The sequence below is a fragment of the Dryobates pubescens genome, chromosome 18, assembly GCF_014839835.1.
Source record: "Dryobates pubescens isolate bDryPub1 chromosome 18, bDryPub1.pri, whole genome shotgun sequence".
Classification (NCBI taxonomy): domain Eukaryota; kingdom Metazoa; phylum Chordata; class Aves; order Piciformes; family Picidae; genus Dryobates; species Dryobates pubescens.
This window is the reverse complement of record NC_071629.1, coordinates 12,840,632-12,856,724: the sequence shown is the minus strand read 5'-3', so window position 1 is coordinate 12,856,724 and position 16,093 is coordinate 12,840,632. Positions and strand designations below refer to the sequence as shown.

General features: G+C 38.8%; 1 protein-coding gene across 1 annotated transcript in view; it reads left to right on the top strand.

Annotated features, from left to right (window-relative positions):
• COL4A6 (collagen type IV alpha 6 chain) overlaps positions 1-16,093 on the top strand; it is a 126,412-nt gene that overhangs the window by 42,503 nt on the left and 67,816 nt on the right. Inside the window, exon 3 of the mRNA XM_054169613.1 lies at positions 3,266-3,349. Within this exon, the coding sequence (XP_054025588.1) occupies positions 3,266-3,349 (84 nt within the window). The remainder of the gene's footprint in view (positions 1-3,265; positions 3,350-16,093) is intronic.

The window sequence follows — 16,093 nt, the reverse complement described above, 5'->3', positions numbered from 1 at the left end:
TGATTGGTACCCTTATTTATTTAATTATTGCAGTTTCTGAGGAGCTGTATTCATCAATCCAAAATGTATCTCAGAGCAGTTGGAAAAATCTCTTCCCTGAATGAATACAGAACAAATACAAAGAGCTTGTGTTTACACATCCGGATTACAATCTGTAAATGTTGGAATGACCTCTGCATTCATACATTTGAATGGAAAATGTATTTAACTTTTCAGAGAAGAACACTGTAGTCTAGAATCTTATATGCAGCCTTTAGACTTGTATTCATAAATATTATGCATATGGCTGTTTGCTGTTTAAGTAGCCCTGGAGTGTCTGATGTCAGCTACTTCCCCTAAATAAAATACACGGGGCATGTAACACCTGGTTTGGAGCCAACTGGCTTTGGTTGCTTCCTTTCCAAATGCTTTCATTTACAAGTGAGCAAAATGACTCCTCAGGCTGTGAAAAAGAACCTAGAAGTACATTGTGAACAGAGTTTTACACAAAATCACACAGTTTTTAATAGTCCTCAGAGAGAGTTTGATCCAGCTCCCAATGAATTCAACGGAAAGACTTCTTTAGGGGGATTTTGACTAGAACCATATTTGCTAACCGCAGCATTGTGGGGAGCAGCAGCAGTAGGGATGGAAAGAGCAATTGCTTTTTGTCCAGTCCTCTGCTACTGGAAAGGACCTGACTGCCACCAGAGATGAAGGGTTTATAACAAGGTGAGCTTCAGTGCTTCAAGACAGCAATGCCAGTGCCCCACAGCTGCCATGAAATAGTTCCTTTATTCACTCCTAGGAGGCAAGCAGAATTAACAGAACCATAGGGCCCAAAGGTTCATGCAAATGACTGTTGGAACAATGAATAATCTGGAGAAAAAACAAATTGGAAATTGAAATCTGTCAAGAATTTAAGGTTGAATAAATGTGTGGGAAGGCATAATCTGAGTCCCTGGAGACATAAAGCTGTCTGCTATGAGTGTAAAGGTAAGGTTATGTGTCAGGAATGGCTTGGCAATAAGTCCAAATTTCCACTGTAACATGTGTATGTAATCATGGCAAAAAGTGTGTCTTGGTGCACTTAACTCTAAAGTTTGCTGCTAGCTAGATCCTGAAGTCTTAAAAATACTTGTGGTCAGAAATGACCTCCCAGCAGTTAAGAGTCATTCCTTGTTGGAGCAGACAGTTTGGAGATGTGCTTCCAGTCTATTATAGAACCTCTGCTCTTTGTTTTTTAATTTCTACCTTTACTGCATTAAGCTTACTTTCATTTCCTATTGCCTAGGGTCAGAGTCGCCTGCACTGTATTTCCTCTTCCAGTGCCTCTTGTGATGAACAGTGCCTCTGTTCTGCTGAAGGATTGTGTTAGATGCTATCATAAGATGTTAATGAGTTATCCAAAAGCTCCATAGCTACTGGGGTTCTCATCTGAACAAAACTTCCCCAAAATCTGTTAAAGTACTGTTTGCTGTGGTAGTTTTTATACATGATGCCTCTTAGAATTGCCTGAAGATCGTTATGACTATTTTGCAGCAAGAGATAATGCTCCCTTCAGGCTAAGGAAACATGAGAGGTTGGGTTTAAGGCCTGGTGTTTTAGTATCTGCTCATTCTACGCTGCCTTAAAACCAAAGGTGCTTAATTGAGCAAAGCAGTGATGATATCCAGGTGTATAGAGAGGTTTTTATTTATCTTTAGCAGAAACCTATAGAGTGATGTCAGGCTGGTAACTTCCTTTGAGAAAGCTGATGCAAAGGAGTTCAAAAGTACCTCAGAAACTTGCAGGAATTGCTTTTCATTTTTCACGTTCCTCACCAACAGATGGTAGGAAATTTTAAAGGCTTAAAAAATGTTCTCTGTGAGTGCTTTTAGTAAGGAAATGCTAATTTCCAGTCTGAACTTGTTTCATTGCTCAGTTTGGACATTCAGAGTTCCAGAACTGTACCTGGGCACGCTGGACAGTTAGGGACAGTTTCATTAGTGAGGGTGTTCTTAGTGAGTGGCTAAATTACATTGCTAAATCAAACTTACTCCAGGACTGTTGCAATGCTGTCTGTGGTGGTGCAAGGTTTTGGCAGCCCAGTTTCTCATGCCTGTTAAGTGTGGGTCAAATGCTCTGAAGTCAGGTAGTTGACTTTGACACACTGTCATGATATATATTAGCTGAGAATTGAGTTCATGCTTGTCATGGATTGAGTTGAATTTGTTGCTGTTATTCATACCATGCTGCAGTCATGCCAGGTTCAAAACTGAAAGTACTGGCTGGAGCAAAGTATTATGAGGCTTGAATTTCAGATTGTATAATGGGAGACTTCCTGTTCGAGGTGCTGCTTCTGGGTTCCAGGATTTGAGTGTTGGCTATTCTGCAGGCATGGCAGTGAGACATGTAGGTGTGGGGTAGTACTGGTTTTGGTTTTCTGGTTTAGGCTTTCTTTTTCCTGTAGTTTGCTGCACTTGTTCTGCAAATAGGCTAAGCTAAGGTAACCATGCATTGTATTATTAGATTAATTAGATTATTAGCTAAGGTAATAATGCATTGTGATTATTATATTTTATAGTAAACTCTTACCTCAACCCTGAGTCTTGTGTGTTACTTTTCCCCTCAATTTTGTGTTGGGGGACCATGCAGGTTAGCCCTTGTGCTAAACCATTATGATGCTCGAAGGACTTCATATTTACACGAATATTGTAATTATCCTTGAAATGACTAATGCTAGTGCAGAAAAGTCAGAATGTAGTTTCAGATTAAATTGAAATCCATGGTGGTTTCCTACTGCTTTCCTTGCATGTTTGTTGGTTAAAAATTCCACCTTCTCTCATCCAGTTTCTCTGTTCTTGTGGTTCAGGGAGTTGCTCTTAGAAATGTGCAAGGATCACGAAGTTACATTTGTCTTGGTAATCCTCACTGATGTAGAGATACCTGGGTCTGCAGGATGACTGAGGCACAAGTTCTAGTTACTGAATGTGAGGTCTTAGTCTGACCTGTACTGAGTGTTTCATGTACTTTTATGGGGTTTGGAAATAACTCATGCAAAAATTCTCTTGTCCTCAAAGAATTTCTGAACCAACTTTTTCTGTCTTTTTGGTGATTTTGAGAATTACCTGATTATAGGGAAGGTAAAGTGTAACTATATTCTGCCACTTATTTCCCAACAAATTCACACAGCACATCAAGCATAGGTGAAAAATACAGAAGTAAAGTATAGTAACTAAAGATCTTCAGCAGACAAAGGGTTATGAAATTTTGTTTAATTTTGTTTGTTTTGGTTTTGTTTTAGGGTGGAAAGAAGTCTTACAGTGGGCCATGTGGAGGCCGAGATTGCAGCGCTGGATGCAAGTGTTTTCCAGAGAAGGGTGCACGGGTAAGTTTGTTTGCATTATACAACTTGTGTCTCTTATCAATCTGTGAGCAAATAAATAAATAAACCTCAAGTTAGTATGTGTAATTCTCAATCTAATGACCTCATGAAAGAAGATAAATCATGAAGACCAGCTGCATTGTGAATGTCCAAGGCCAAGATTTCAAAAGCTGTTTTAAAGGTTTGCAGATTGCTGGCTTTACAATGAGTCTTCAATGGAGTCTCATGTCTTTGTGATCTGAGCCCTACTTCAAAAAAGTCAGATGATTTTTAAGTAGATTACAATAATTAAAAAGGAAAATCCAAGTACTGTGGTCTTCCAGTACAGATTTTGCCCAATCCTCACTGTAATAGCTTCTGTTTCTGGAAGTGTTTTTGACTTTGGTATTTGTTTGTCAAGGAACAATTAACTTTGAACAAATCTAAGCATTTTGGTTTGAGAGTCTTTTGTTCAGCTGAAACTTCTGTTCTGAAGTCTGCATTTGAAGCAACCAGATGTTTAAGCAAGTTCTCTGCAAAAATCTGTTATGTCTTTTGATTGTTTGAAAAAGTTCTAACTTTTATCCTAGTGCAACTGGTTATTTCCTAAGTCAAGGTAATGCAGACCTGCTGACTCCATTCTGCCTTCAGTTACAATTGTAGTTTTTGTTCAGAAACCATCTACTTAATACTTTCTCTTAAAGTCTCTGAAGTATTTTAGCAGGTATCAAAAGGAATCTTACAGGTTTTGCATACAGAACTGCACTGTAGATACTTGAAGAATTAACTTGGAAGGGCTTAATGAGAAGGGAAATAATACTAGCTGTCATGTTTAATAAAGCAGTTATTCTTGCTGAAATTATATTGAAAAATTGTCCTCTGGGGGAAAACAAAATAAATTAAATTTTATTTAAACATTAGCTGTCCTGAATAATTTTCCCCCTGTGTGTTTCAGTAACACATTATGGGTAAATTCAAGGCTTCAGTTTCCAGGATTTGTGAAAATGTTGCTATTAAACCCATGCTGATGACAATTTCTAAAATGTTTCTCTAATTGCAGATAGACTTGAGTATGAATTCTTAATTGATAACTGATGATATATTTGCTCTGGAAGTATAAAAATGCTTTCAAATCATTATGTTGCCGGTGGAAACATGTCTAAACAGATCGGTGGAAGAACTTCATAAACAAGTTCCTCACTTAACCTACAATATGAGCTAAAGCAAATTGCTCAACACCTTTTGTCATTAGATGCAGTAAGAGACAAACCTAGTTTGGTTCTGGAACATGATATCCTGTAAATGCTTTGACCTTTAGATAGCAATGAGCATCATTCATCTGTCTCTTTACATTCCCAGGGTTGAGCTTGATTGTTTGAACTGGCCGCAGCACTGTTGACCTTGCAGTTTGAGCTCTTGGCATCTCTTTTGTTGAGATGTCACAAAGATTTTAGGCTGTTTTCATTGCTGACCTGAGAACTCCGTTGGCTTTTAGCTTGTTTCTTACGTGACCTGTATCAATAGGCATCTTCAGTCCTTCACATATGTACTCCATTCTAGTGAAACCTGTCCCTGGAGTAAACTATCTGCTGGAAGGGGTAATCTTTCCTTTTTACAACACTACTTCCATCAAGCCATACTGAGCCTTGCTGACACCTTCTTGGACATCTGCAGGCAGCTACTGGAGTTCTGCCATGCCAGAGGATAAGGATGTGACTGGTTGACCTGGGAAAGGGGATGGTGTGATTATATATCCTACAGCACAGCTTGTTTCTTGGAGGAGACTGTACAGCCTTAGGCTAATTCCTTGGCTTCCTGCCTAGCTTCTCCATTGCTGCAAAACCTCTGAGTTCAGAATGGGAGATGGGACTTTGCCAATGCCCTAAATCCATGTTTTATTTAAAAAAAAAAAAAGTTTCAGCTGTCAATTTTGCAGAATTAACCAGATCAGAAGAAGCTAAGCTTTCTTTTTAAAGGAAAGAAAGCTAAAAAGCACAAGAAAAATTACAATAAGGTGGCAGCTCAATGAAAGCAATATAGGCAGTGTCCTTAAATGTCCTCCTCCCCAGTTACACTTCTGGTCAGATCATGCTGTGATGAACTTGTTTCTGACCAGATGCTTTAAAAGAATGTATGATATAATATAATGTATATAATATTATATATACACACACCATATAGATTATATAATTATATACACTATATATTTATACATAATTTACATTGTACTGTATGCTTTAATTATATATTAGTATTTTATTAACATTATTGTTATAAAACTGTCAAAAGTGTCTAAAAACCCACTGCTTCCTCAGTGAAAGATGTTCTTAGAATGGGATGTAAGCATGAAGAACCCCTTTTGGTTTTGCTGTAGTGTTAATGCATGTGCAAGATACAAAAACCCAACCAACCTAACAATAGAACACCAAGTATAACCTCCTTGACTTTAAGATGCAGCTGGATAGTACACAGATGTCTATAAAGTGAGTCAGTGCTTTGTGGAATAGACTGGGATTCTTTTAGAAGGAAGTGTTTGCCTAGCAGCCACTTAGGGAGCTCTAGCAGAGTGGTAAGGCACATCTCCTCCAAGAGCAAAATTCCATTTCTGTTCATTGTCCCAATGGCTTGTGTTAACTTTGAAAAGCTGTAATGTTAGCTGGTACCCATTTTAGGCTGCTCAGTGAAGTCTAATGTGATCCAGTTTACTGTGAAGCCTGCACAAGAGTATATCTGCAAGCATCCTTCATCTTAGCCAGTGATTCAGAATTGCTCTCTCTGTCTAATTATAAGTTAACAAAGAGTCTGGCACTGTAATCCAATGGCAAAATTGCTGGGCCACGTTGCAGCCATTCTTCCTCCTTTATCAGTTCTTACCTTGTAAAAATTTGTGGGCAGAGCTTCCATGTCATATGACAGGGTAGGTGTAAGGGTAAGTGTAAGGGTTAAGTGTAAGAGCAGGAGAAACCCACCAAACTTTGGCCAGTTACAGATCTAAGAATTTTGTATGTAGTTGTTGTAGTTGTTCAGTTCCTCTGAATGGCATTGTTAGACCTTACAGTGACTTTAGTGTGAAATCTAACATAATGCTGTCCAAGAAAAATGCCAGGTAGCAGTACAAAATACGAGACCCACCTATCTACAGCTGGACTCTCTCATTGAATGTGTGTGACTTCTAAATCTGTGTCCCTGCTCCTGTTCTTGTAGCCAAATGAGATACCAGCTATCAAGGCAATCTTAAAAGGTAGTCTGCTGTGATAGCAGAGGTACCCAAATGTGCCTTGCTTCATGCACTGTTATGGGGAAGGGGCAATGTGAACACACACTTACTGAGCCCACTTCTGTGTACAGGTGCTCTGTCAGAATAATGGGTGGGTAGACAAAGCACTTAATGTTAAACTCTGAAGCACAAGAGGGAAGGTGGAAAAAAGCAATACTGTTAAATTACAGTGTAAGTGAGGAAGTGAACATAAACTCTGATGCTAGTCTCTATCTAGTGAAATGTTGGATTTCTGATATGTATAGTTCCAGTGCAGGTGAGTGATCTGCAGCTAGAACATTTCTGGGGACTGCCAGAAGTCATTGTGTTTAAATTTTTTTTCACTCTCCTTTCTCACAGTTTGATCCACAGTTTAGGGACAGGGATAATGCTCATTGAAAGTTTATGTTGTATTGATGACTGTCTTGCTAAGAGATGCCCTTGCAGATAAGTCAGCAGTAACCAGGAGAGTAGTTCCCCTATTTTCAGTTTCAAGAAGCACTAAAGAGTAGACAGCCTGCACCATTTCAACTCTGCAGCTCATTTTGCATTTGTTTATGATAGTGTTGGCTTTTTTGTTTCTATAGACTGTCATCTACTTTCAAACACTCACAAAGATAAACTAGCAGACACAGTCCTTGTTGCATGTATACCTTCTCCTGATGCCTGTTCACTTATCTTGGAATTTATAACATATCAGGATTTGTTCTAAACTTTGCTCAATATTTGCTGAGGGCTCTTCAGCTGTGGTGCTACTCTTTTATTTTTGGCTTCTGTTGAAGTCCTGTATTCACTCCCCCCACCAAAAAAAAAATAATTTCAAGGGGAGGGAAAATTAGAAATTGTTTACAAGGCTCCACAGATTGCTCAGCACAGGCTGTGTCCCAGGCACCTTTTACAGCTTAGAATTGCTGTAACTGGAAGAACTTGATGTTACCAATTATATTGATTTTTTCCCTGTGATACTTGATCATGTAGAGTAAGTTTCTTATGCACCATATGTTCTTTAAAGCTTATTAAAATACAATAATGCTATCAATTAGAAAACTGTTGATAGCACTATAGAACCTATTTCCTGTCTGAGATAAAAATCCACACAGAGGCTCTTTCTAGCAACTGGTGTGTTTGGGAAGGAGTGAATCTGTAAAATGAGGCAGCTGGTTCTAAGGACAAATTGGACACATTGAATCTGGTCCCATGAAGTGAAGGATCACTGCAGTGCATCACATATGCAGTGGAGCCCATCTCCTGATGTAGTCTCAGTCACAAGAAATCCTGTTTGTGTACTCCAAGACTACACTGCAATGTGAAACAAAGCACAGTAGGTGTGAAGGATTGAGTAAGATTGAGAGCTTGCTCAAAAATGCTGTCACTATCTGAATAAAAGGTTAGTGTACCCAGAGTTACGGGAGATTCCACCAGTTTTCTCTGAAGTTAAAAGGCTGATAGTAAATGTAGTGTAAATTATCTGTGGGCAAACAGGTTTTGGTAGAATTACTGCAGATCAGCTGAAAAAGATAGACAGATGCCAACATCCATGCACTGAACAGTGTAACCTGGGGTCAGAACTTTGGATGATTTAATCTAATTGTTATCTAGCATAAACTAATGATACATTGGCAAGAGATCTTAGGTGAACTTTTGTCTGGACCTAATCCCCTCAGTTTAATACTGGGCCTACAAAGTGCCTCTCTTGGTTGACGTTTCTCTACTATGAAATTGTAGTAATTGCAACTTGTATCTTTTAATAATAATGTTTGCTAAATTCTGCTTTAGCTGGTTAAAGGCTGGTTAATTGTAATGATTTAGGGATTTCCTGAAGAAACACAATTTCTTTGGAAATATCAACTCAACAAAATGAATTTTTACTTCTCAAATGTTTTACACAAATGCATTTGCTGGGGGTAAAATTCTGTTCAGCTATTGGTTCAAACTTACCTGTTTCTATGTGATTTCCTACTGCCTGGCTTGACAAGCACTGTAGGACATAGTGATGTCATTTTGATATCCATGGCCTGCAGGTTGACCCATCATACCAATTAAAATTAAACCAGACTATGAGATGTTGACATTTCACTCATACTGACAGTGCCAAGATATGAGCGGCTCTGAATCTTATCATAGTGTACTAATGGTGGATGATCAGCCTGGTAGAGGTAATACTGGGGTCACTATAGTTATTTGTATAAAGATCTTTTCACATGCAAGAGAAGGAGGGATTGTTGCATTATAGTAGTTCTTAAGTAATGCTGGCCATTTAGCAGTGGTCATAATCAGTGGTTCTAAGATTATGTTTAAGGTTGCCCAAGCAAGATAGTATGCTTGAGCAAACTTCACTAAGTTTGTATACAGGAGTGTGGAGTCAGTTCTCACTGAGAGCTTAGAAAAGGAGGTTAGCTAATTCAACTGGGAGCAAAATGTTGCTTAATTCTAGAGTAAGTTCTTCATCACCATGTTTAAAACAATTTGTGAAGCCATGCTTCCTGGCTTTCAACCCTAGTTACCTACACCCAAAAATTTTCTCCAGGATCCAGTGTACAGCCAATTATTCTTTCCTGTTGCAAAAGAACTCAGGAGTTTGGACCAGACTACATGTCTGTTTTGCCATAATTTCTGATTTCACCTCCAGATTTCTCCAGCTGCTTATTGTAGTTTCTTCTTTCCCCTTGCATTGTAGGCAACCTCCAGTCCAAATACTGGCATGGTCCCTGAAAATATTTCAGTCTTGTATGCAAAACTTAGGGCCTTGGATCTGGTAGATGTGCTAGACCTTGGCACTTTTCCCTCATTTGACTTCCACAATTCCTCTTTTCTTTTTTTCTCATCATTCATTCACTGTCTCCATTTTGTGAGCTGTTTTCCTTTCCTCTCCCTCTGCCATCAGCATTGTGTCCTGCCAGACCAGGACAAATATCCTTGCAAATGTGTCACTGTTACCTTAGATGTAACAGTGGCAGGAGCCAATGTCCTGTTTTTAACTAAATTCTCCTTCTCATTCTCTTTGCTGTTGTCCATGCCAGCATCTTTACAATTTTAGATGCCATCTTCAAATTGTCTCTTCCTGACAGGTTTAACCAATTTCTGACAATATCTCTAACTCTGTTTCCTTTCTGTCTACGCATCAACAATTCACATCATTTTCTTCTGGCTACAGCAGAAAAAGCTCTAATCGTCTTTTGACTGGTGCCTGGAAATGCTGATTATAAACTCTTGTCCTGACCTACTTTTCTGTGCTCCATCTCTTTGGTTTTATTTTTATTTCTTTTGGTTGTATTTGAAGAGGAAAGATCTTGGCTTTTGCATATGTCTAACTCATGTAAGAGACTTCATCAATCTGCCCAATTTCTTTCCTTTCCTCATCCTTTCTGTACCAGCTGTTTGTATTCATTCTATCTTAGATTGAACTGTAAGGTGGACAGGTGACAGACTGCAGCTTAACTGGATGTGCACAGCATCTTGGGCAGTCAGACAGGCTGCTGTCTACCAAGGCTGCTGAGCACTAGCAATCAACCAACAAGACCCTTCTCCAACTGTGAATGTAAGAGCTATACTTTGTTTTAAATTACTTTGATGTGCTGCAGTTCTGGCTATGTTGCAGTACTTTTACCCTTAGTAGATACTGGTCATGGACTATACATAAATGATGTCTAATTCCTGTTCAAATCCCCTTCTGGTTAAACACAATGCCATCATTTGATTAGGGAAGAGGATTATCTGTAACATTGAAAATGTTGACCATCTGTTCACTGTCATTAAGACATTTTGGCAATATTTTTGAGAGAAAATGAGGTAATAGTTAAACAACTTATGTGCCAGCTGCTTCTTTAACAACTGCCAAGATTATTTTTTTTAAGTAATAAAATTAACTTTGCCAAATGCAGCATTAAGCAATTATTGTACATGTCCTGCTGACCCAACCTAAATACACTGAGCCTAGCCCTCAAATAAGAAGCACACCATATACTAACTAAAACAAAAAAACAGACCAACCAACAAACAAAAACCCAACAACAACAACAAAAATAAACCCAACCAAATTTCATTGCATTTGAAATGATTCCTTATGCAATGCGTATCAAGACCAAACTTGTTCATATGTACAACCTTACATCATCACTCAGAATCTCAAGTACATTTGTGAAAACTTCCCAAAGGGATGGGCACCCATCTTCTCTTACACATGCCATAAAATTCACTAATGGTGAGCAAATGTATTTCAGCAGGCTAACCACAGAGTCTCTGGTAGCAAATCATAATTCCATGATTTGTTTTGCAGTTTGGCTGAAAGGATATGTGCACCAAATGAGGCTAAATACATTCAAGGAAACATATCCCATTAGGATATGTTATCCCATTCCCATTTTGGAAACTAACCAGAAACTGTACTATTGCTGTATCACCAGCATGGCTGAGATGACTCTGTGACCTGAAACTCTTTTTAAATCTGCCTGCAAGGGATATTTTGTAATTGCAGTAAGGACCTGTCTTTACTTTTGAAATCATCCGGAACGTGGGTCCTCAAACTCTGCTCCATAGAGTACTTCCAGATGGCTAGGAAAAGCCCAGCAAAGAAGTGTCTGTCAGTGTTCAAGTAAATGTGCTTTATGTGAGTTAGGATTTTAAAGTCTTTCCAGTGTTTTGACAGCAAATGGAGCATTCAGAAAGCTCCTTGCTGCATCCCCCAATGCTGTGAGTTGTCTTAGCTTGAGAAAAAGTTAAGTAGTTTCACTGTACCAAGTCAGTAGCTTTTCCTCCTTCCTAGCCTGAAGATTCTGTTCTTCTGAAACTGACCTTCTAGAAATTAGGTGTTACTCATATTGATTTAAGCTGGGGTGACTACTGAAAGTAGCATGGTCAGCTGGTAACAGTCATATTGCTTTGCTGTGCACTGTGATGTCCTCCTTTTCTGAAGATACAGGAAACCATGATTCTCACTGTTCTGATGCTGGTGTTGTGAGTCAAGGGTGCAGGCATGCCATTCTGGGAACAGAACCTTTATAATTTTTTGCTTATAGAAACTGCCACAGCTACCATTAGTAATCTGGGTGAGTAAAGTGCTGTTCCCCTTGAAGCCAATGCCATCACTCCCACTGATTTCATTTATGTGTGTAGACAGATGGGAAGACAGAGCCAGACTAACCTTCTGCCTCCTCCTCTGGAGCCTTCCCACAGCTGGACTCTGGTTCTAGCTTTGTATCAGTGGCACTTTCTCCAAGACCAAAACAAATAGTGCCACAGATTTGATCCATATGGCAAACCAGAGAGTTCAGCAATAGTTTCCTAGTAACTCCTCCTGCTCCCTAAATACTGGAGAGTAAAAACATCCCCATAGCCAAAATTTTCCTTTAGGCAAATTGTTAAGTCTTTCTTTGTTATAGAGTGACATATTTGACAATTCTGCCATGTTTTGCTTGCCATATAACTCCTTAGAACAGGACTAACATCAGCCCGTCAGTTTCTGTTGTTCATTTGCTTATTCACAATAGGTGAAGAGTTGCATATACTTGTTAAATTGTTTTATGTCTTGCAGTCAGACAGACTATAGGGAGAGAAACTTTCTGATGTCCTCCTCCCCAGGACAGGAAAAGACAATGTTAACATGAGGCTTTGGAACCATATGAATGTCTAGTTGGACTTTTGCTTAATAAAAGCTGTGGGATTTTATCTGATGATGCCTGCAATGATGTCTCAGGTGAAAAGAGACAGTTAATGTCCTCTTACATCTGACAAGGCACTAGGCTGTGTTTCCTCTCTAAGCAGTTAAAAGCAAGAAGGGGTAACATATTCTGCCTTGAAACTACCCAACTGATATTTTCTTCCATCGTATTTGGTATCATTAGTTTCTGGGATTTGTCACCTAGACTGTGTCTTAGTAGCCTTTTTCCCCAGATTAAGTTCTCTTTAATACCTCATTTTCTTTATACCTCTGTCTTCACCCTATCCCAAAACTTGTCAATCTTCTAATTAAGTGTAATTGTTTCAGAGTATTCCTAGTACTAATTATTTTTTTAAAGCTTCTTAATACGAGAAGAAGTTTCCCTTGCAGAAACAAGAGCCTTTAAAAAAGAGTTTCCTTGGCAGTAAGTGAAAGATTTGACAGAGACTTTCAGTGTGATCTCTTGAGTAAGTCAGCCTCTTGGAAACAGAAGGATCACAAAACCAATCTATGAGTAAGGGCCAGTTCTAAGAGGTTTGGCTGACAGGTTAGGAGCCAATTCATCAGCCAGGAAAACAGCCGACAGCAGGGATTACTACAAAGCAAACTTAATTAGACAACAGATAGGCAGGAAGTGTGCCAGTCATGGAGCCTGCAGCCAGATCGAGCTCACGATGAGGATGGTTAACCAGGCAAAACTGGGTTTGTAATGGTAAAAGGGGCTGTAGTGCCAATTAGCTGGAAGTAAAGCTGAATGCATGGGTCCCCCAGGTTAACTAGTCAATCCCTCTTTTCTAGGGGAAAATATGCAATATTTTTTATGAGAATTGCAGCTTTTCCTGACAGGAAATCATAGATTTTGGAAGATAAGAGAACAGCCAGACGTTTTTCAGCTTTCAGTGATGAGTGAGGTTGAAAAGCTGCTTAGCTTCTTCAGAAGAGAAAAGGATATGTATACCTTCATCAAAAAAAGAGTAGGACCTGTGAAGTTACTGTTGAAGGCTTCTTTTTGACTCTTGTATATGACACCTCTGCTGCCTTTGTAAATAACCAGGCATTCTCTGACCTTGGAAAAGGTAACAAAAGAACAAAACAAACCACACATACCCAAAACCCCAGAAACAACCAAAGGAGCAAAACCCAAACCAAACAAAAAACCCTATCACAGAACCCAAACAGCAACAAACAAACACAAAAAAACCCAAACACAAAACCAAGAAAGGGAATCTGTGTCACAGTGCCATACGTGCATTTATTTAAAAAACTAGTTTTTAATGCTTAGAATAATTTGGTGGATTCTTGAGTGTATTACCTGATTTCCCTGTAGGACAGGGTTTGGTAAGTTTAAAACAAAAGATTACTTCCTCCATGCTCTATTTTGTCTATGAGTAACTGGGAATTACTCTTAAGGTAATGGAAAAATGAGAGGTAACATTTTACTGATCATACAAGAATTAAAAAAAAAAAAAAATCAATGATCATGAAAAATAAAAGAGAACATCTGAAAATCTCAGTCCATGGTTAAGCTTCATCAGCATTACAAAGGGTTTTTACAATAATGTGAGATTGGTACAAATAAGCTAAAGCTTTTTCCTGAATGATAAGTGAGGATAAGGAGGAGAAGCTGTCTTCTTGTGAATGAGGAAGGTGTATGCTTTCTGGTGTCCAAGAAAGCGTCAGGGCTTTCTAAACACTTGATGGTAAAGAAAGGAAACCCAGGCATCTTGTATAGGAGATCCAACCAAGAAGACAAGAGAACAGTGGGCTTGATTTTGGGCAAATACAGGAGCATCCAAGTAACAGAACATAGTGGGAGGAAGAGATGAGGAATAGCATGCAGGATACAGAATGGTATGGCTGAGAATCTGGATATAAATGTAAATTATACAAAAATACATTTTGGAGAGCACAGCCCTTAGGAGAGATGAGAGCACAGTGGGCAGAGGTGGTTCATTTTGAGCTTGTATGTAGGAATGAGAGTGCAGCATGACTGAGGGGAAAATGGCAATTTCTGAAAGGTCTTGTATGCAAGACTCCCAAGTTTCTTAAGTGTGGAAGGAGAGAGATGCCAGTAAAACATGATAGAATACAAAATAGTATCAACTTTTCACTCAACCTACCTTTGCAAAAATAGGAGGAAAATCTCAGATATTTGCCAGTCTGCTTCTTCAAAGTTTCTCTTTGCTGGTCTCCCTTCTTTTAGCTGTTGCTTTCCAGTGAGTCATAAATCCACTAGATAGAGCAAGCATACTTTCACAACTGTCTAATGTTAAGCTGCTCTTGTGGGTGCCATATTTCATATTGTTTGACTTCCTGAGGATCTGCCAACATAGAAAACTTGAAGGGAAGATGCAAATGGCGACATGGAAGGGATACCTGAGTTGTACCATGTGCATCATCCAGTTACTTGTTTTGGAAAAAGCAACATTTTAGTAGTCTGAAAGTAGCTGAGATACAAATGTCCTTATGAGAGATTTTTTTGTAAGATTTTTGGGGAGTCTTTTTTAAAAGCAGTCAAAAGTATAAACAAAAAGTTGAAGTAAATTAAAATGGTCTGGTTTTCATCCATAATAAATTGAGTAGAAACAATGTACAACTTCTGAAAGACTATTTAAAAAACAATCTGCTTGTCTGTTCAAGCTTCTTGTACTATTTTTTGAAATGATCAGAATATTCTTTAATAAAATGACTCGGCATGTGCCGATTTCTCAGTGTACAGCAAATGAATTTTTTAGTACCTAGTGTTGGTGCAAAGGGTGATGCAATTCAGCACTTAATTTTGTCTCTCAAAGTTCTACTAAGCTATTACCTTTTAAGATCAATTGCTTAGATTGGTGTTCACATCCATGATGTTCTTGCTGAACAAGACAGCAAAACTTGGTCAGCTGTTTAGTTGAGCTGTGTCCACTCCAGCTGCTCATGAAGCTGGTGTATTACCACAGTGGCAGATCTGCTTCAACACCAGATTTGTTCTGCTTACATCTATATTGCCAGACCAGCAACATCTGCTTGCTTGTGTTTCTGGGTATTTCCATTTCCTGTAAGGTTCCAAAAACACCATCAAAATTAGTAAACATGGGGAAAAAATTGCCTCAGCCAGCTGTTCTTGCCCTAGTGATGTTTCCTGCAGCCTGCTACACTTGGGGAACAGATTTTGGTGTAAAATTATTGTAAACTCTTGGAGTCTACACACAAAGCCCATGCTCTGTAAGGCTAAATCACCATCTAGAGCATGTTTTCAGACTGTATTTGTGGGTTAAACATAATGAATGTAGGTCACAGAATGAAAGAAATGTCTTGGGTCTGGGCATCCTGTCCCCCTATAGTGGCAAGTTTTATAAATAATCCTGTTCAGTAATGTCATTTTGTTTGTTTTTTTATAAGGAATTTAGTATTTGTAACTGGAACCCTTGACTGCACTGGTGACTGGCTTGGGTTGATGATCAATGATGTCATTGTCAGAAGTACAAAAGATAACAGCTTATACAGTCTGTCAGATATTTCCTGGGACAGGTAGAGTGTGCTAGCTCCCAGTTATTTTGAGTGGTGCAATAATTCTTACCCTCAGCCCTTCTTCTGATTCATAGGGGAATCTTTGCATTGGAAACAGTCTTTAATGTCCTTCCACAAATACAGTGAGGACTGCTTACTTTGTCATTATGAATCACACTTTGAAAAGCTGTAATGTAAATCAGGATATACTTATATGAGCATTATAGGTAATGGGTATCTTCTAGCAAACTGCTAAATGGTTGGTTTGGGGTTTCTTTGTTAGTTGGGTCTTTTTGTTTTTCATTGTGAATCTTCATTTCCTTTGATACTGACTGACTATGCTGGCCATTCTGAATACCTACAT